The sequence below is a fragment of the Saccopteryx leptura genome, chromosome 6, assembly GCF_036850995.1.
Source record: "Saccopteryx leptura isolate mSacLep1 chromosome 6, mSacLep1_pri_phased_curated, whole genome shotgun sequence".
In the NCBI taxonomy this organism is placed as follows: Eukaryota; Metazoa; Chordata; class Mammalia; order Chiroptera; family Emballonuridae; genus Saccopteryx; species Saccopteryx leptura.
In genome coordinates, this window is record NC_089508.1 from 94,175,214 (window position 1) to 94,191,599 (window position 16,386).

The following is a 16,386-nucleotide window of genomic DNA, read 5'->3' on the forward strand; positions in this document are numbered from 1 at the left end:
CGATGCTCTGCCCCTCTGGGGCGTTGCTCTGCCGCAACCAGAGCCACTCCAGCGCCTGGGGCAGAGGCCAAGGAGCCATCCCCAGCGCCTGGGCCATCTTTGCTCCAATGGAGCCTTGGCTGCGGGAGGGGAAGAGAGAGACAGAGAGGAAGGGGGGGGGTGGAGAAGCAAATGGGCGCTTCTCCTGTGTGCCCTGGCCGGGAATTGAACCCGGGTCCCCCACACGCCAGGCCCGATGCTCTACCGCTGAGCCAACTGGCCAGGGCTAAAAGATTTTTTTTATAGCTACATCTTTTTCTTTTCTAAAGCCAAGCACTTTATTTTAATTTATTATTCATTTTAGAGAAGAGCGACAGAGAAAGAGAGAGAGAGATAGAGATAGATAGAGAGAGAGAGAGAAGGGGTGGGAGGAGTAGGAAGCATCAACTCTCATATGTGCCTCGACTAGGCAAGCCCAGGGTTTTGAACTGGCAACATCAACATTCTAGGTCGACACTTGATCCACTGTGCTACCACAGGTCAGGCCAACGCTATATTTCTGTGATGACTATGTACTACTTTTATACCCAGAACACTTTCCCATGGTCAAAGCATACTCACCAATACAGGTATTCAGCAACCACTTCTTTGTTTTCACCCCCTCTTCTCTAAGTTGTTTGTATTTAAATGACATTCATTTTCTTTTCTTTCTTTTTTCACTTTCTTTTTATGTGGGAGGAGGGGAGATAGACAGACTTCCTCATGTGCCCTGACCAGAATCCACCTGGCAACCCCCATCTGGGGCCAATGCTTGAATCAACTGAGCTATCCTGACACCCAGAACCCACACTTGAACCAATCCAGTCACTGCTTGTGGGAGGAAAAGAGAAGCAAGTCGTCACTTCTCATGTGTGTACTGAATGGGACTCAAACCAGGGATGTCTGCAAGTGGGACCCACACTCTACCCACTGAGGCAAACAGTCAGGGCCAATGTTTGTTTTCTGAATCTAGTCTTACAAAAGTGATTAAGAAATTTTTGAAAAATATATGAAAAATTCAGTCAGCAGGCAATAGGTTATATGACATTTGAAAAAATAAAATATTAATAATACCCTTAAACAAATAGTTTTCATTATAAAAAGTTTCCTTTGGTGACAGACAGACAGATACACACACACACACACACACACACACACACACACACACACACAAATATTGGGAGGTGGGGAAAGGTTGGCTAAGATCCAGATGAAAATTAACCTCAAGTTCATTTTGGGCTACAAGTAGATGAGCTGCCAGCACGCCAAGGGCTGCACTGGGCTCTGAGCTCACGACAGGACTGGGACTGACACTTGAGCTGGGCCTGGGAACCGAAGGGCCCCTGAACCTTCTCAGGCTCTCAGCTTCTCTGGCTGGTGGGTAGAGTACTGCATGGGGTGGGCTACACTTTTCCACAATCTGCCCACCCATTTCTGGTAAGGTGGTCAAGTGACCCCTTACAAAGAGCCTCTTAGAATATTCTCCATCCAAATTCTGGATTTTTAAAATGTTGCTATTGATATTAAGTATGCATGGGTTAGGGTTGTAGTTGTGGCTTGAAAAAGGAAAGGAATATGGATGAGATTATAGGATGAGGATCCACTAGAGATGGTCACTTATTCCGGGGAAGAAGACTCCCTTCCCTGATGGAGTGTACAGTCAGCCTGGCAGGGGGAGCCAGCACTGAGGAGGCACACTGGATGGAGCTGGTATCACTCACATGATGTTTTATTCTAGGGATGGAAGGGGCGGTGCGCTGACGGGGGGAAGCTGCTAACAGACCAGAAATGTGAACAGATGGATGCAGGACACACAGTAGGTTACTAAAAAGGTTTTGGTGAAAAAGGAGGATCACTGTTTTCCATTCTAGACACACAAGTTTATTATGTGTCTGGCACCCTCCTCTCCACCCCCTCTGCCTGACGCAAGTCTAGCCTGTTCCCCAGAGAAAATGTATGGATCAGTTCTGGGGTGCCTCAGTCTGGTCTCTGCAGTTGGAAACGTCTCATTGTTCTTTCTATTCAGGGAGGAAAGCTGGAGATCCTAGTTTCAATACATGAAGGTTTCTCATTCTTTTTTCCAAAGGAGACAATGCCCTGGGCCAGGTTGTCACACACGAGGGGGCCCCCGGAGTCTCCCTGTGGGCAGAGGAAGGAAGGACTGAGCTGGGCCTCTCCAGGTCCTGTCCTCCCGCTGCCCGGGGCTGGGTGGTCTCAGTTAGGGGGGCTGCATGGGAGGTCAAGTCAGGGCAGGTCAAGTCACCGTCCTAGTCTTGGGTCTTCACCCTGACCCTGACTGCCTTTCTACCTCTCCCAGGAAGCCTCGTCCCAGGAGTGGCTGTGGGACGGCCTCTCATCTGCTGCAGGGGGACAGGACCAGAGCCTGGATTGGTGAAAATGTGAGGACATAGGGCTATGGCTGGTTCCCCTGCACCAGCTCCCCTCTATGTAGTTGTGCACTGGGCTGGGCATGGACAAGGCTGAGGATCTCACCAAATAAGTAGACTGATTCTTCTCTGGGTCCCCCACACATATCTGTGTGGTCCTGTTATAAGGGCTTTCATAGCGAGAGATGCACAGCTCATCCTTTTGGATTTCCAGCCTCACCTCGTGCAGTTTATCTGTGTTGGTGTTCAGATCAAGGCGCCCCCAGCTGGCCACCCTGCACACCATCCCTGGCTTCACTGTCCCCCCTCTCCCAGGCGGCCTGAGGGTGCCCACAGTGACAGTCAGGATGGCCTTTGTCTGTAGCTGAAGGCAGAGGACAGAATTCTAACTTATCAAGGGCCCATAGTCCCCACGTACAGTCATGGGGCTGCCTTCTTCATAGCCCTGAACAAGTACTAGAAAGGAGGACAGGAAGGATTCACAGGAAATGTATACCCCCAGGTTTAAGGTGTACAGGAACCAGTGTGGTGATGAGCCCTATCTGCAGTAACATGATGTCTCTGACTTTAGGATAATAGTTTGGGTGGTGGATGGCTGTTTTCACTGGGATGATCTGTGTCCTTTCCTTCTTCCTGATGTTGTGGGCCCACAGGATGACTGTGACTGACCTGCCCAGGGGTTGGACTTCTGTCGTGAGGACAGTCACTCACCTGCCTCTACCTAGGAAGCCAGAAGAAAGGCCATCAGAAGCAGGAGTGGCTGCATCTTTTCAGAACAGCTGGGCTGCTCAGGTCCGAGCTCTGGTGCTTCTCCTGGACCTCTGACCAGGTGATGCCCTGCTGTTGTGGCCTTTATCACAAAAGAGTCCCTCTGAGAGCTGCACACAGGAAGTCACCACACGTAAGTCACACAGAAGTCGTCACATAAGGCTTCTTGCTAGCATGGCTGTCAGGAGACCTGGCTTTGTCCAGGCTCTGTGCTAACTCTGTGGCACCTTTAGTCAGTCACCACCCCGTCTTGGTACTTTTCTCTCTGATGTCAAAAGAGGATGAAGACCTACAACATGGTTCTCAAACATGTTTTAAACCATCGAATCATTTCCTCAAAGTGAATGTTGTACCTGAACCAGTATGCAGTTTGGCAAATTTTTTTATTTTGGGGGGCGACTTTTAAAAATACCATTTTTGCTTTGTTTTCCATAATTTTCCTTTTGTATTTTTCAATTAAGAAGCCAGGTCCTTAGGATGTCTGAGCTGCAGGGATTTTTTTTCATCTCCAAAGCAGTAGCTGTGTGACAATCTGCTCTTTCCTGGTAAATGTGCTCAAGTCATTGAGGGATTGCATTGCTGCCTGCTTTATGTGCAACAAGATGTGACAGGCTGTGACTTTGAAGGTTAACATGAACCTAGAGCACAGGCCTCATGTCACAAAAGAGGGCTGCGTGTATTTGGGGCCAGGAGGATGCTCAGCTTCCAGGCAGGGCCCATAGGAGTGGCAAGCTGTGCAGGGGAAGAGGCTGGGAGTGTCTGGTGAGTGAGCCCAACTCAGGGAGACCCTTACTCAGCAAAAACACCCCATTCTCTGTGTGTGGCCTTCTAGAGAAGAACTTCCTAATGTTGAAAAGTCTAGGCCGTCTTGGAAGCTAAATGGAGCAGTAACTATGCTGCCCTAAAGAGCAGAGGCTTTTCTCCTTTTTCCGGACCATGTGAGCCTCCCTGGGTCCAGTCTGATTGTGCACAGATGAGCTTGCAGTAATGACAGGGCCATGTAGTGGCCTGTCCAATTGGATGGTATTTAGAGTCAAACTCTATTTGCCTTCTAGCAGATACATAATGCAATGTATGTACAATGACATTCATATGTCTTTTGTGCTTTTGTGCACTCACTGAGTCTACCATGTGTGTATGGGTTTGATGACTCAGGGCTGCTGGGCGCTTGGGAGCCTGGACTGGTCTGGAGCTGTAAGTGGGTAGGGATGACTTCAACTTTCTCTTTTGCAAAACGGAAGAGTAACGGGCTTGGTCTGTGACTTTCCTGACACATAGCTCCAAGTAAGCATACCTTTCTTGAAGATAGTGAAGTCAAAGAGGCTCCTGAAAATCCTGAGATCTTTCTTGTCTTTGTTAAATTTCTCATGAATTTCTGAAGCCCCTGTGATGTCAGGACAGTGCCGCTTTCCAGTGGTCAGGAGATAAGTTGAGGGGTCTGGATATTGCAAAGCCTGTTCAGCACCTGACACGTTTTTAGTGCCCTGGAAAGGTCTCAGCAGGTAAGTGCTGGCTCTCACCTTCCACTGCAGTGAGCAGCTGTCAGAACAAGGACACCACCACGCTTGAACTCCCTCTCACCCTGAACGTGAACATAGGCCATGTAGGGGCGGGAATGGGGCTTGGCTTCATGTCCCGCAATGATCTTCCCTGAAGGAAAAAGGCTTTTGAGCTTTTGTGCAACCACTGAGTCTACCAGACAGACATGGGCTCAGTGACTCAGGACAGCTGGGCACTTGGGAGCCAGAGCCAGTCTGGAGCTGGAAAGGGGTAGGGACTGGCCCCAACTTTCCGATCTGGAAAAGGGAAGAGCAATAGGCTTAGTTCGTGACTTTGCTGCCACACACACTTGGAGGTGAGCATACCTCTCTCCGGCCAGTGAAGGCCTCGAGCCTCTGAAAATTTCTCTCCTGTCTTTGCCTCATTTCATGTGAGTCTCTGAGGTCCCAATGGTCCGGTGATGTCAGGACATTGCCCTTTCAAGTGGCCAGGACTTAAGTTATGGATCTAGAAGTTGCAGAGCCTGTCCTAGGGCCTGGCAGGTAGTGAGTGCCCGGTAAGTGGTGTTTGGTGGCTGCCCAGAGATGTTTGGGGTTGCCAACCACGAAGACTCATCTTCGAAAGAGGGAAACTGCTAAAGGCCTGGGAAGAAAAGCAGAGCTGGGGGAAGGAACTGAGGGGCTTTGGAATGGAGCAAAGGTCAGAGCAGTCTTCTGGTGACAGCGATCCACGACTCTTCTCCTCTGCAGATCTTGAGGACAACATCTGTCTCATCACAGACACAGAAGACAGGACTGCTCTGCCCTCTGCAGCGTCCCACCCTCGGCCTTGCAGTTCTAGGACAGTTCCACTCTCCAGATGGCAAAGGTAGGGTCTGGGAAGGGACAGTGCCCTCTGGCTGTCCTTGAGAATAGCCGTCTGCCCTGTTGTTTCTGCTGGTAGCTTATCCAGCATCATGCTGGGGGTCTGAGATGGTAGAGAGCTGGGGCTCAGAACAGTCCTGGTGGGTAGTGGATCAGGCTGGGCAGAAGGGACAGGAGGTCTGTGTCCACTGTGGGATGGATTGGGCCTGTGAGAGTGGGGATGGTGACTCACTTGCCTCTGCCTTCAGGGGGAATAAAAAAACCTGTAAGATCAGGAGCAGCAGTGGCTATCTCTTCCCAGGAAGTCTGCCAGGGTTGGAGCTGCTGCTGTTTGTGTGCTCTCTTTTAGCCCCTGGAAGAGGAAGGAGGTGCAGGTGGGCTCAGTGATGTGAGTTCTCTCTGGTTTGAAGTGCTTCATTCTTGGAGGCTTTCTATGAAAGCGTCCCTGCCCCCACACCTCCTGCCTGCCAATGTTGTGGGCGGTTTTGTGAGAAGCAGTCAGTGTCCACATCAGTCCCCACAGCTGATGACTCAGAACAGACACCTTGTCCAGCCAGAGCAGGAACCCAAGGGCCCAAGGTGGGGACTGTAGGATGTGGTATTGACCAGTAGTGGTACTGGACCCAGTAAGCTGAGTCCCCAGTGTCACATCCACCAATGCCTCATTTCCATGCTACTAAGTCCATCAGGATATTTTCTTTTACACATGGGTGTTTAGGCCCTTCTTTGTTCCAAGGTAAAAAATATTGGAGATGTGTCTCCTTCCCTTAGAGAGCTGACCATCTGGTAGGGGAGGCAGGAACGTCACTGAGCAGACTACTGTAAGGGAAGGGCCATGGTAGAGGGGTGCACATGGGAGTAAGAGGCATGGCTACCATCTGCTAAAGTGACATAGCCCATCCGTCATCAGAGCTTCTGCCCAGGGAATTTTTAATATCTGCTTTAAATTTTCAAATACTCAGAGTGATAAAGCCTATCATTTTTGTCAATATTTTAAAGAAATGTCCTGCAATGGACATGTATTGACCTAACTTAATAAATTACTGTGTCCCTAGAATAAAGAGAAAATACCATAAAAATTTAATTAGTACTTTACTGATTGGGGTTATTTTGATTCATTGTTACTTAAATATTTTCAACACTTTATTTTGTTTTAAAAACATTAGACTAATTTAAAAATAGAATGGGAATGAGCAGCCTGCACATGTGAAAAAAGGTAGTAAAAGTATGCATTTAATAATTCGAACAGAGTTGTGGAAGTGAGTTTTAAAATTTTATGTCAACATTCCTGCTAAAAATAACCAAAACAAGCCTTTTAAAAATGTTTAGGCCCTGGCTTGTTAGCTCAGTGGTTAGAGCACTGACTCAGCATATGGACACACTGGGTTTGATTCCTTTGTCAGGGCAACAAGAGAAACAACCATCTGTTTCTCTCCCCCTCCACTTCCCTCTTTCTTTCCCCCTTCCCTTTCTGCAGCAAGTAGCTCAATTGGTTCAAACGATGGCCCTGGACACTGAGGATAGCTCCACTGGTCCGAACATGTCAGCTTCAGGTCCTGAAAATAGTTCAGTTGAGTCAAGCATCAGCCCCAAACTGACCTTAAAAAAATGCCAGTGCAGGAATGTTTATCACTGGGGAACAATTTTGTTTTCATTTTCTGTTGTATGAGGTTTTAAAACTTTTTCTATATATTTCTGCATTGCTGATTCCAAATCTGAAATCCGTTTTTTGGTGCATGCTCTAGTTTTTATGCAATTTTAATTTCTTTTTGTTACAGTTAATGGCATGCATTGGGTTTTAAATTGGAGTTAAAGGGCAACGACTCTTGGATTGAACATAACCACAAGGCAATTAATGTTTTACAAACATCACTTTTACATAACTGTAGTTGTTTTTAATGTAAAAAATTATTATCTGATAACACTCTCTTATTTTGTTTTAAAATTGAATCATGGCTTCTTCGAGTAGGTGTAAATGTAAGAATAGTCCTGACACCTTCTGTTATATATGTGGCTGTTACACACTTCAGTGTCAAAGGTGCAATATTTCATCATTCGTGACACTTGCATATATTGCCTATTTTCAGGTTCCCCTTGGCGATCAAGACAAGAATTCGGCTCCTCATATTGTATGTCATGATTGTGAGGAAATGCTTCATGACTGGACAAAAGGAAAACGCAAAGGAATGCCTTTTGGTATTCCCATGGTTTGGTGTGAGCCTAAGGACTACAGCAGTGACTGTTATTTCTGTCTGATTCAAACAAAGGGCATTGGCAAGAAAAAACAGCATATGATCACATATCCTAATATTCCTTCAGCAATACGACCTATCCCACACTCTGAAACACTCCTGGTTCCATTTTTCAATGGTTTTATTTCTTCTAAGGACGAAGAAAGTGAATATGGTGATCAAGTGTATTTTGATAAGATGCATGAGGAAATGGTTGTAGAATCTGAAGGGTCTTCTTCTGATGCCAAGCAGTCATTAACCCCTCAGCACTTTAGCCAACCCGAATTGAATGACTTATTAAGAGATTTGGGCCTATCAAAGAAAGCAGCTGAGTTATTAGCCTCCAGGCTTCAAGAAAATGTACTTCACCGGTCAGCTAAAGTATCCCATTTCAGGGAGCGTGAACAAATTTTTGTGGACTTTTTTCCTGAAGACAAACACTTTGTTTTCTATCATGATATCAGTAGTCTTCTCAGATAGCTAGGCGTTACCACTTACAGTCCAACAGAATGGTGGCTATTTCTTGACAGCTCTAAATGGAGACTGAAATGTGTTCTCCTACACAACGGTAATGTTTATGCAGTGGTTCCAATTGGTTATTCAACTCATCTGCGAGAAGATTATAATGACATAAAAATTGTCCTTGACTTTCTGAAGTATGAGGAGCATAACTGGATCATTTCTGTGGATCTTAATATGGTAAATTTCCTGCTAGGAAACAGAGGGTTTCACAAAGTATCCTTGCTTTCTGTGTTTGTGGGACAGCCGAACTTGGGAGAAACACTGGACACAGGAGTGGCCGAAACATGAAGCTCTGGAAGTAGGGATGCAAAATATTGTGAATGAACCTGTAGTTAATCAAGACAGGATTATTTTTTTCCCACTTCACATCAAACTTGGCTTAATAAAACAATTTGTTCAGGCTTTGAATAGAGAAAGTGAATTCTTTCAACATATTATTTCTGCCTTTTCTGCCTTGTCTTTTGAAAAGACAAAAGCAGGTATATTTGATGAACCTCAAATTAGAACCCTCATACGTGATGAAGAATTTTCCAGGAAGATGAATAAGGAGGAGAAAGCAGCATGGCAGTCTTTTGTGGCAATTACAAAGAACTTCCTTGGCAACAAAAAAGCAGAAAACTATGAACTTCTGGTTCAAAGGATGCTGTTGGCTTTCCGTGACATTGGATGTAACATGAGCATTAAGATTCACTTCCTGAACAGTCGCCTTGATAAGTTTCCCCAAAATCTTGGAGCTGTTAGTGATGAACAGACTACTGTTGGAGTATCAAACGAGATTGTCCTCAACAAGTACACAAACACAAGAGCTACAAACGCAAATTTTTGCCTGAATATTATTTAAATAAGTTTTGTGCAAATTTTTTGATTAAAATAAGTGTACAATAAGATGAAAACCTAAAATCTTGAATTGCAAAAAAACTAGCTCACAGAGAAAAACTAATGTCAGATTTGAGATCAGCACACTGGAATTAGGTAAGAACAAGTGTTTTTGTGGATGCAACAAAAAATTTGTTCCCCAGTGTTATTTTAAAGTTTACCATATTTTAACTCATTGTGTGAAATTTACTAGCAAAATTAAGCTTTGATAAAAGCTTAATTTTATTAATTCAGTGTGCCACCACTTTTGCAATCAGGTAATTGGTCATTTATCAAATGACAAACATTGTTTAATATTATAACATTTGTATATTGAGTTTTAAAGTTATTATTTATAAACTTTGATTTTGAGCTTTTATTTCATTCATACATGTTTATTGTTTATTTACTTTTTTTAATAAATTTTTATTAATGATAATGGGATGACATTAATAAATCAGGGTACATATATTCAAAGAAAACATGTCTAGGTTATTTTGTCATTAAATTATGTTGCATACCCCTCGCCCAAAGTCAGATTGTCCTCTGCCTCCCTCTATCTAGTTCTCTGTGCCCCTCCCCCTCCCCCTAACTCTCTCCCTCCCTCCCTCCCTCCCATGTCCTCCCTCCCCCCACCCCTGGTAACCACCACACTCTTGTCCATGTCTCTTAGTCTTGTTTTTATGTTCCACCAATGTATGGAATCATGTAGTTCTTGGTTTTTTCTGATTTATTTATTTCACTCCGTATAATGTTATCAAGATCCCACCATTTTGCTGTAAATGATCTGATGTCATCATCTCTTATGGCTGAGTAGTATTCCATAGTGTATATGTGCCACATCTTCTTTATCCAGTCTTCTATTGAAGGACTTTTGGGTTGTTTCCATGTCTTGGCCACTGTGAACAGTGCTGCAATGAACATGGGGCTACATATGTCTTTACGTATCAATGTTTCTGAGGTTTTGGGGTATATACCCAGTAGAGGGATTGCTGGATCATAAGGTAGTTCTATTTGCAGTTTTTTGAGGAACCACCATACTTTCCTCCATAATGGTTGTACTACTTTACAGTACCACCAACAGTGGATGAGAGTTCCCTTTTCTCCGCAGCCTCTCCAACATTTGCTATTACCCGTCTTGTTGATAATAGCTAATCTAACAGGGGTGAGGTGGTATCTCATCGTAGTTTTGATTTGCATTTCTCTAATAACTAATGAAGCTGAGCATCTTTTCATATATCTGTTGGCCATTTGTATTTCTTCCTGGGAGAAGTGTCTGTTCATGTCCTCTTCCCATTTTTTTATTGGATTGTTTGTTTGTTTGTTGTTGAGTTTTATGAGTTCTTTGTAAATTTTGGATATTAGGCCCTTATCTGAGCTGTTGTTTGAAAATATCATTTCCCATTTAGTTGGCTGTCTGTTTATTTTGATATAAGTTTCTCTTGCTGAGCAAAAACTTTTTATTCTGATGTAGTCCCATTCATTAATTTTTGCCTTCACTTCTCTTGCCATTGGAGTCAAGTTCATAAAATGTTCTTTAAAACCCAGGTCCATGATTTTAGTACCTATGTCTTCTTCTATGTACTTTATTGTTTCAGGTCTTATATTTAGGTCTTTGATCCATTTTGAATTAATTTTAGTACACGGGGACAGGCTGTAGTCGAGTTTCATTCTTTTGCATGTGGCTTTCCATTTTCCCAACACCATTTGTTGAAGAGGCTTTCTTTTCTCCATTGTGTGTTGTTGGCCCCTTTATCAAAGATTATTTGACCATATATATGTGGGTTTTTTTCTGGGCTTTCTATTCTGTTCCATTGGTCTGAGTGTCTATTTTTCTGCCAATACCATGCTGTTTTGATTATCGTGGCCCTATAATATAGTTTAAAGTCAGGTATTGTAATGCCCCCAGCTTCATTCTTTTTCCTTACGATTGTTTTGGCTATTCAGGGTTTTTTATAGTTCCATATAAATCTGATGATTTTTTGTTCCATTTCTTTAAAAAATCTCATAGGAATTTTGATGGGAATTGCATTAAATTTATATATTGCTTTTGGTAATATGGCCATTTTAATTATATTTATTCTTCCTATCCAAGAACAAGGAATATTTTTCCATCTCATTGTGTCTTTTTCTATTTCTCTTAATAATGCCTTGTAGTTTTCGTTATATAGGTCCTTTACATTCTTTGTTATGTTTATTCCTAGGTATTTTATTTTTTTTTGTTGCAATCGTGAAGGGGATTATTTTTTTGAGTTCGTTTTCTAATATTTCATTGTTGGCATATAGAAAGGCTATTGACTTTTGTATGTTAATTTTGTATCCTGCGACCTTACTGTATTGGTTTATTGTTTCTAATAATCTTTTTGTGGAGTCCTTCAGGTTTTCGATGTATAGGATCATATCATCAGCAAAAAGTGATACCTTTACTTCTTCTTTTCCGATATGGATGCCTTTTATTTCTTTGTCTTGTCTGATTGCTCTGGCCAGAACTTCTAGCACCACGTTAAATAAGAGTGGAGAGAGTGGACAACCCTGTCTTGTTCCTGATTTAAGGTAGAAAGTCCTCAGTTTTATGCCGTTTAATATGATGTTGGCTGATGGTTTATCATATATGGCCTTTATCATGTTGAGATATTTTCCTTCTATACCCATTTTTTTGAGAGTCTTAAACATAAAATTGTGTTGTATTTTATCAAAAGCCTTTTCTGCATCTATTGATAAGATCATGTGGTTTTTGTTCTTTGTTTTGTTGATATGGTGTATTACGTTAACTGTTTTGCGTATGTTGAACCATCCTTGAGATTCTGGGATGAATCCCACTTGATCATGATGTATTATTTTTTTAATATGTTGTTGTATTCGGTTTGCCAGTATTTTGTTTAGTATTTTAGCATCTGTATTCATTAGAGATATTGGTCTGTAGTTTTCTTTCTTTGTGCCATCCTTGCCAGGTTTTGGTATGAGGGTTATGTTGGCCTCATAAAATGTGTTTGGAAGTATTGCTTCTTCTTCAATTTTTTGGAAGACTTTGAGTAGAATAGGAACCAAGTCTTCTTTGAATGTTTGATAGAATTCACTAGTATAACCGTCAGGGCCTGGACTTTTATTTTGGGGGAGGTTTTTAATAGTTTTTTCTATTTCCTCCCTGCTGATTGGTCTGTTTAGGCTTTCCGCTTCTTCATGACTTAGTCTAGGAAGGTTGTATTGTTCTAGGAATTTATCCATTTCTTCTAGATTGTTGTATTTGGTGGCATATAATTTTTCATAGTATTCTACAATAATTCTTTGTATATCTATGATGTCTGTGGTGATCTCTCCTCTTTCATTTTGGATTTTATTTATTTGAGTCCTGTGCCTTTTTTCCTTGGTGAGTCTTGCCAAGGGTTTGTCAATTTTGTTGATCTTTTCAAAGAACCAGCTCCTTGTTTTATTGATTTTTTCTATAGTTTTTCTGTTCTCTAATTCATTTATTTCTGCTCTGATTTTATTATCTCCTTTCTTCAGCTGGTTTTGGGTTGTCTTTGTTCTTCTTTTTCTAGTTCCTTAAGGTGTGAAGTTAAGTGGTTTACTTCGGCTCTCTCTTGTTTATTCATATATGCCTGAAGTGATATGAACTTTCCTCTTATTACTGCTTTTGCTGCATCCCAGAGATTCTGATATGTCGTATTTTCATTTTCATTTGTCTGTATATATCTTTTGATCTCTGCGCTTATTTCTTCTTTGACCCATTCATTTTTTAGAAGTATGTTGTTTAGTTTCCACATTTTTGTGGGATTTTTTTCCTCTTTTTTGCAGTTGAATTCTAGTTTCAAGGCTTTATGATCAGAAAATATGCTTGGTACAATTTCAATTTTTCTAAATTTGCTGATATTCTCTTTGTGGCCCAACATATGGTCAATTCTTGAGAATGTTCCATGTACACTAGAGAAAAATGTATACTCTGTCGCTTTGGGATGAAGTGTCCTGTAGATGTCTATCATATCCAGGTGTTCTAGTATTTCATTTAAGGCCACTATATCTTTATTGATTCTCTGTTTGGATGACCGATCTAGAGCTGTCAGAGGTGTATTGAGGTCTCCAAGTATGATTGTATTTTTGTTAGTTTTTGTTTTAAGATCAATAAGTAGCTGTCTTATATATTTTGGTGCACCTTGGTTTGGTGCATATATATTAAGGATTGTTATGTCTTCTTGATTCAACTTCCCCTTAATCATTATGAAATGACCATTTTTGTCTCTGAGTACTTTTTCTGTCTTGTAGTCAGCATTATTAGATATGAGTATTGCTACACCTGGTTTTTTTGGGTGTTGTTTGCTTGGAGTATTGTTTTCTAGCTTTTCACTTTGAATTTGTTTTTATCCTTGTTGCTTAGATGTGTTTCTTGTAGGCAGCATATAGTTGGATTTTCTTTTTTAATCCATTCTGCTACTCTGTGTCTTTTTATTGGTAAGTTTAATCCATTTACATTTAGTGTAATTATTGACACTTGTGGGTTCCCTACTGCCATTTTATAAATTGCTTTCTGTTAATTTTGTATCTTGTTTGATTCTTCTTTTTTGTTTTTCTATTATTTGTTTTTGTTTGTTTGTGTTCCATACTTCTTTCCTCAGTTGCTACCTTTTTTAAGTCAAGTGTTTTTGTGGTGGTTTTTTTAAGGGTGGTTACCATTAAGTAATGAAAAGGGTACCTACCATATTCATTGTAGTACCCTATCTTATGAGTATTTTTGCACTTCATTGTCCTTTGCTACTGTTAATCTCCATCCTTTCCCCCCTTTTATCCTTTGTTGTCATAGTTTAAGTTTGGTTTTATTGTGTTCTTGGTGGAGCTGTTACTTGTGGTGTTGTTTTCTTTTGTTCTTTGAATCTGGTTGGAAAACCCCCTTTAGTATTTCCTGGAGTGGGGGCTTTCTGCTGATAAATTCTCTCATCTTTTCTGTATTTGTGAATGTTTTTATATCTCCTTCGTACTTGAAGGATAGCTTTGATGGGTATAGTATTCTTGGCTGAAAGTTCCTCGCTTTCAGGGCTTTAAATATTGGGGTCCACTCTCTTCTAGCTTGTAGAGTTTCTGCTGAGAAATCTGATGATAATCTAATAGGCCTTCCTTTATATGTTGTACTCTTCTTTTCCCTGGCTGCCTTGAGAATTTTTTCTTTGTCATTGGTTTGTGTCATCTTTATTATGATGTGCCTTGGAGTGGGTTTGTTGGGTTAAGGAAACTTGGTGTTCTGTTTTCTTCTTGAATTTGAGCCTTTAGTTCTTTCCACAGGCTTGGGAAGTTATCATCTATTATTTGTTTGAGTATATTCTCCATTCCATTTTCTTTCTCTTCTCCCCTTTGATATACCTATTATTCTTATGTTATTCTTTCTGATGGAGTCAGACAATTCCTGTAGGGCTTTCTCATTTTTTATTATTTTTGAGTCTCTTTCTTCTTCTCTCTGTTGTGCCTCAAGTTGTTTGTCTTCTATTTCACTAATCCTACCTTCTATCTGGGCTGTTCTGTTAGCTAAGCTTGTTACCTCGTTTTTCAGCTCGTGAATTGAGTTTTTCATTTCTGTTTGATTTGTTTTTATAGTTTCAATTTCCTTGGTAATATATTCTTTGTGTTCATTGAGTTGTTTCTGATCTCCCTAAATTGCCTTTCTGTGTTTTCTTGTATATCTCTGAGTATTTTTAAATTTCTATTTTAAATTCTCTGTCATTTAGCTCCAAGGCTTCCAATATATTAAGTCTTTTCTCCAGAGATTTTTCCACATCGATTTGTGTTACCTCTCTTTCTTTTGTATCCATAATATTCGATTTCCTCTTTCTTATTTGCATCTTAGGGTGGTCTTGTTGATAGCACTAATTAGAATTAATAAAGAGTAAAAAGAAAAAAAAAAAGGTATAACACCCCACAAAAAAAAAAAGTAATAATTTATTATTTCCCCCTTTTTTCTTTCTTCTCTTTTCCTCTTCTCCCCTCCTCAAGGAAATATCGTGATGACCTGTGAATTATATTATGCTAAATGGAACAAAAACTGCCTATAATGGAGGGCCTGATTTAGGGTGAAGAGTTCAAGGGGCAAAAAAAGGGAGTAGGGACCTACTAAATGCAAAAAAAAAAAAAAAAAGGAAGAAAATCTTAGACAAGCAGAAGATGATTTGCTTGTAAGTGATGGTCGACTAAGAGATATAATGAGAGGGATAAGAGGGAACCAGAAAAAAGGAGAAAAGAAAAAAGAATAATAAAGAAAAAAGTAAAAATAATAAGTAAAAATCTGTTGTATTAAGTGGAGCTAAGACTAAATACAATGGAGACCTTGGGTTGGGAAGAATGCTAGTGAATTAAAAAGCAACGTAAAAAGTACCCAAAATGCCACAAAAATAAACAAACAAACAAAAAAAAACAAAAACAAAAGCGAAAAAGAAAAATAAAACCAAAAAAAACCCTTGAGTCCCAAATTAACTAATTTGTTCGTGATTGAGGATTAAATGGGAGGAAAAGTAAAATGAGAAAAGAAAAAACGAATAGAAAGGAAAAAATAAGAAAAAGAGAAAAACGAAGGAAGAAAAAAAAGGAAGAGAAAAAAACAAAATAAAGCAAAACAAAAATAAAACAAAAGAGGAGAGAGTGAGAGTTAAGTGTTTTGGAGTATAACCTTAAAGGAGGGTGAGGATGAAGATAAGAAATAAAATGTAACACTCATGGGTAGTGTAGTTCAAGAAAAGGGAAGCATAAGATGGGCAGAGAATAGAAGGACCGAGGTGGAGGAAATAGAAATAATAATAATAAAGGCAATAAGATAGAAGAAACAAACAACAGCAAAAAAAAATTAGTGGAACAAGTTGTAAAGTCTGTGGATTTTTCTTGATTTTGAGAGGTTAACTTCTTCCTTTTTATTTTCTCTCCCTCTTCCTGGTCGGTGACTCTGTACCCCAGGCTCTGCCCCTGTGTCACACTTAGGTAGGGATTTGCAGTTGATGGGATTATATGGCAATGTCATATAATTGGCTTTAGTCTTGCTGGTAGTCAAGGCTTGTTGGCGTTTGCAGGGTCCAACGATGAGAGAGTTTGCTTTCCTGGAGTCTCTCTCCTAGTCCCCCCTTCCTGAATTAGCAGCCTGGTGATCCAGCTATAAGGCTGCTACTGCTTCTGCCTGGGGAGTAAGAGGCTCAAAGAGCTAGGAAATCCCCACTCTATCCCCACTCAGCGCAAGGCTTTGGGAAAGGCTCTGGCAGTCAGAGCCTCCAGTGT

General features: G+C 41.1%; 1 protein-coding gene across 1 annotated transcript; it reads right to left on the bottom strand.

Moving 5' to 3' along the window:
• Nucleotides 1–1,885: 1,885 nt before the first annotated feature.
• On the bottom strand, nucleotides 1,886–5,630 carry LOC136377136 (granzyme H-like). Its single transcript, XM_066343659.1, is given in 5 exon segments — nucleotides 1,886–2,157; nucleotides 2,512–2,769; nucleotides 2,927–3,074; nucleotides 4,694–4,823; nucleotides 5,276–5,630. Coding segments are annotated over 5 exon segments (1,053 nt in total). The 3' UTR covers nucleotides 1,886–1,995.
• Between the last annotated feature and the right edge of the window lie 10,756 nt (nucleotides 5,631–16,386).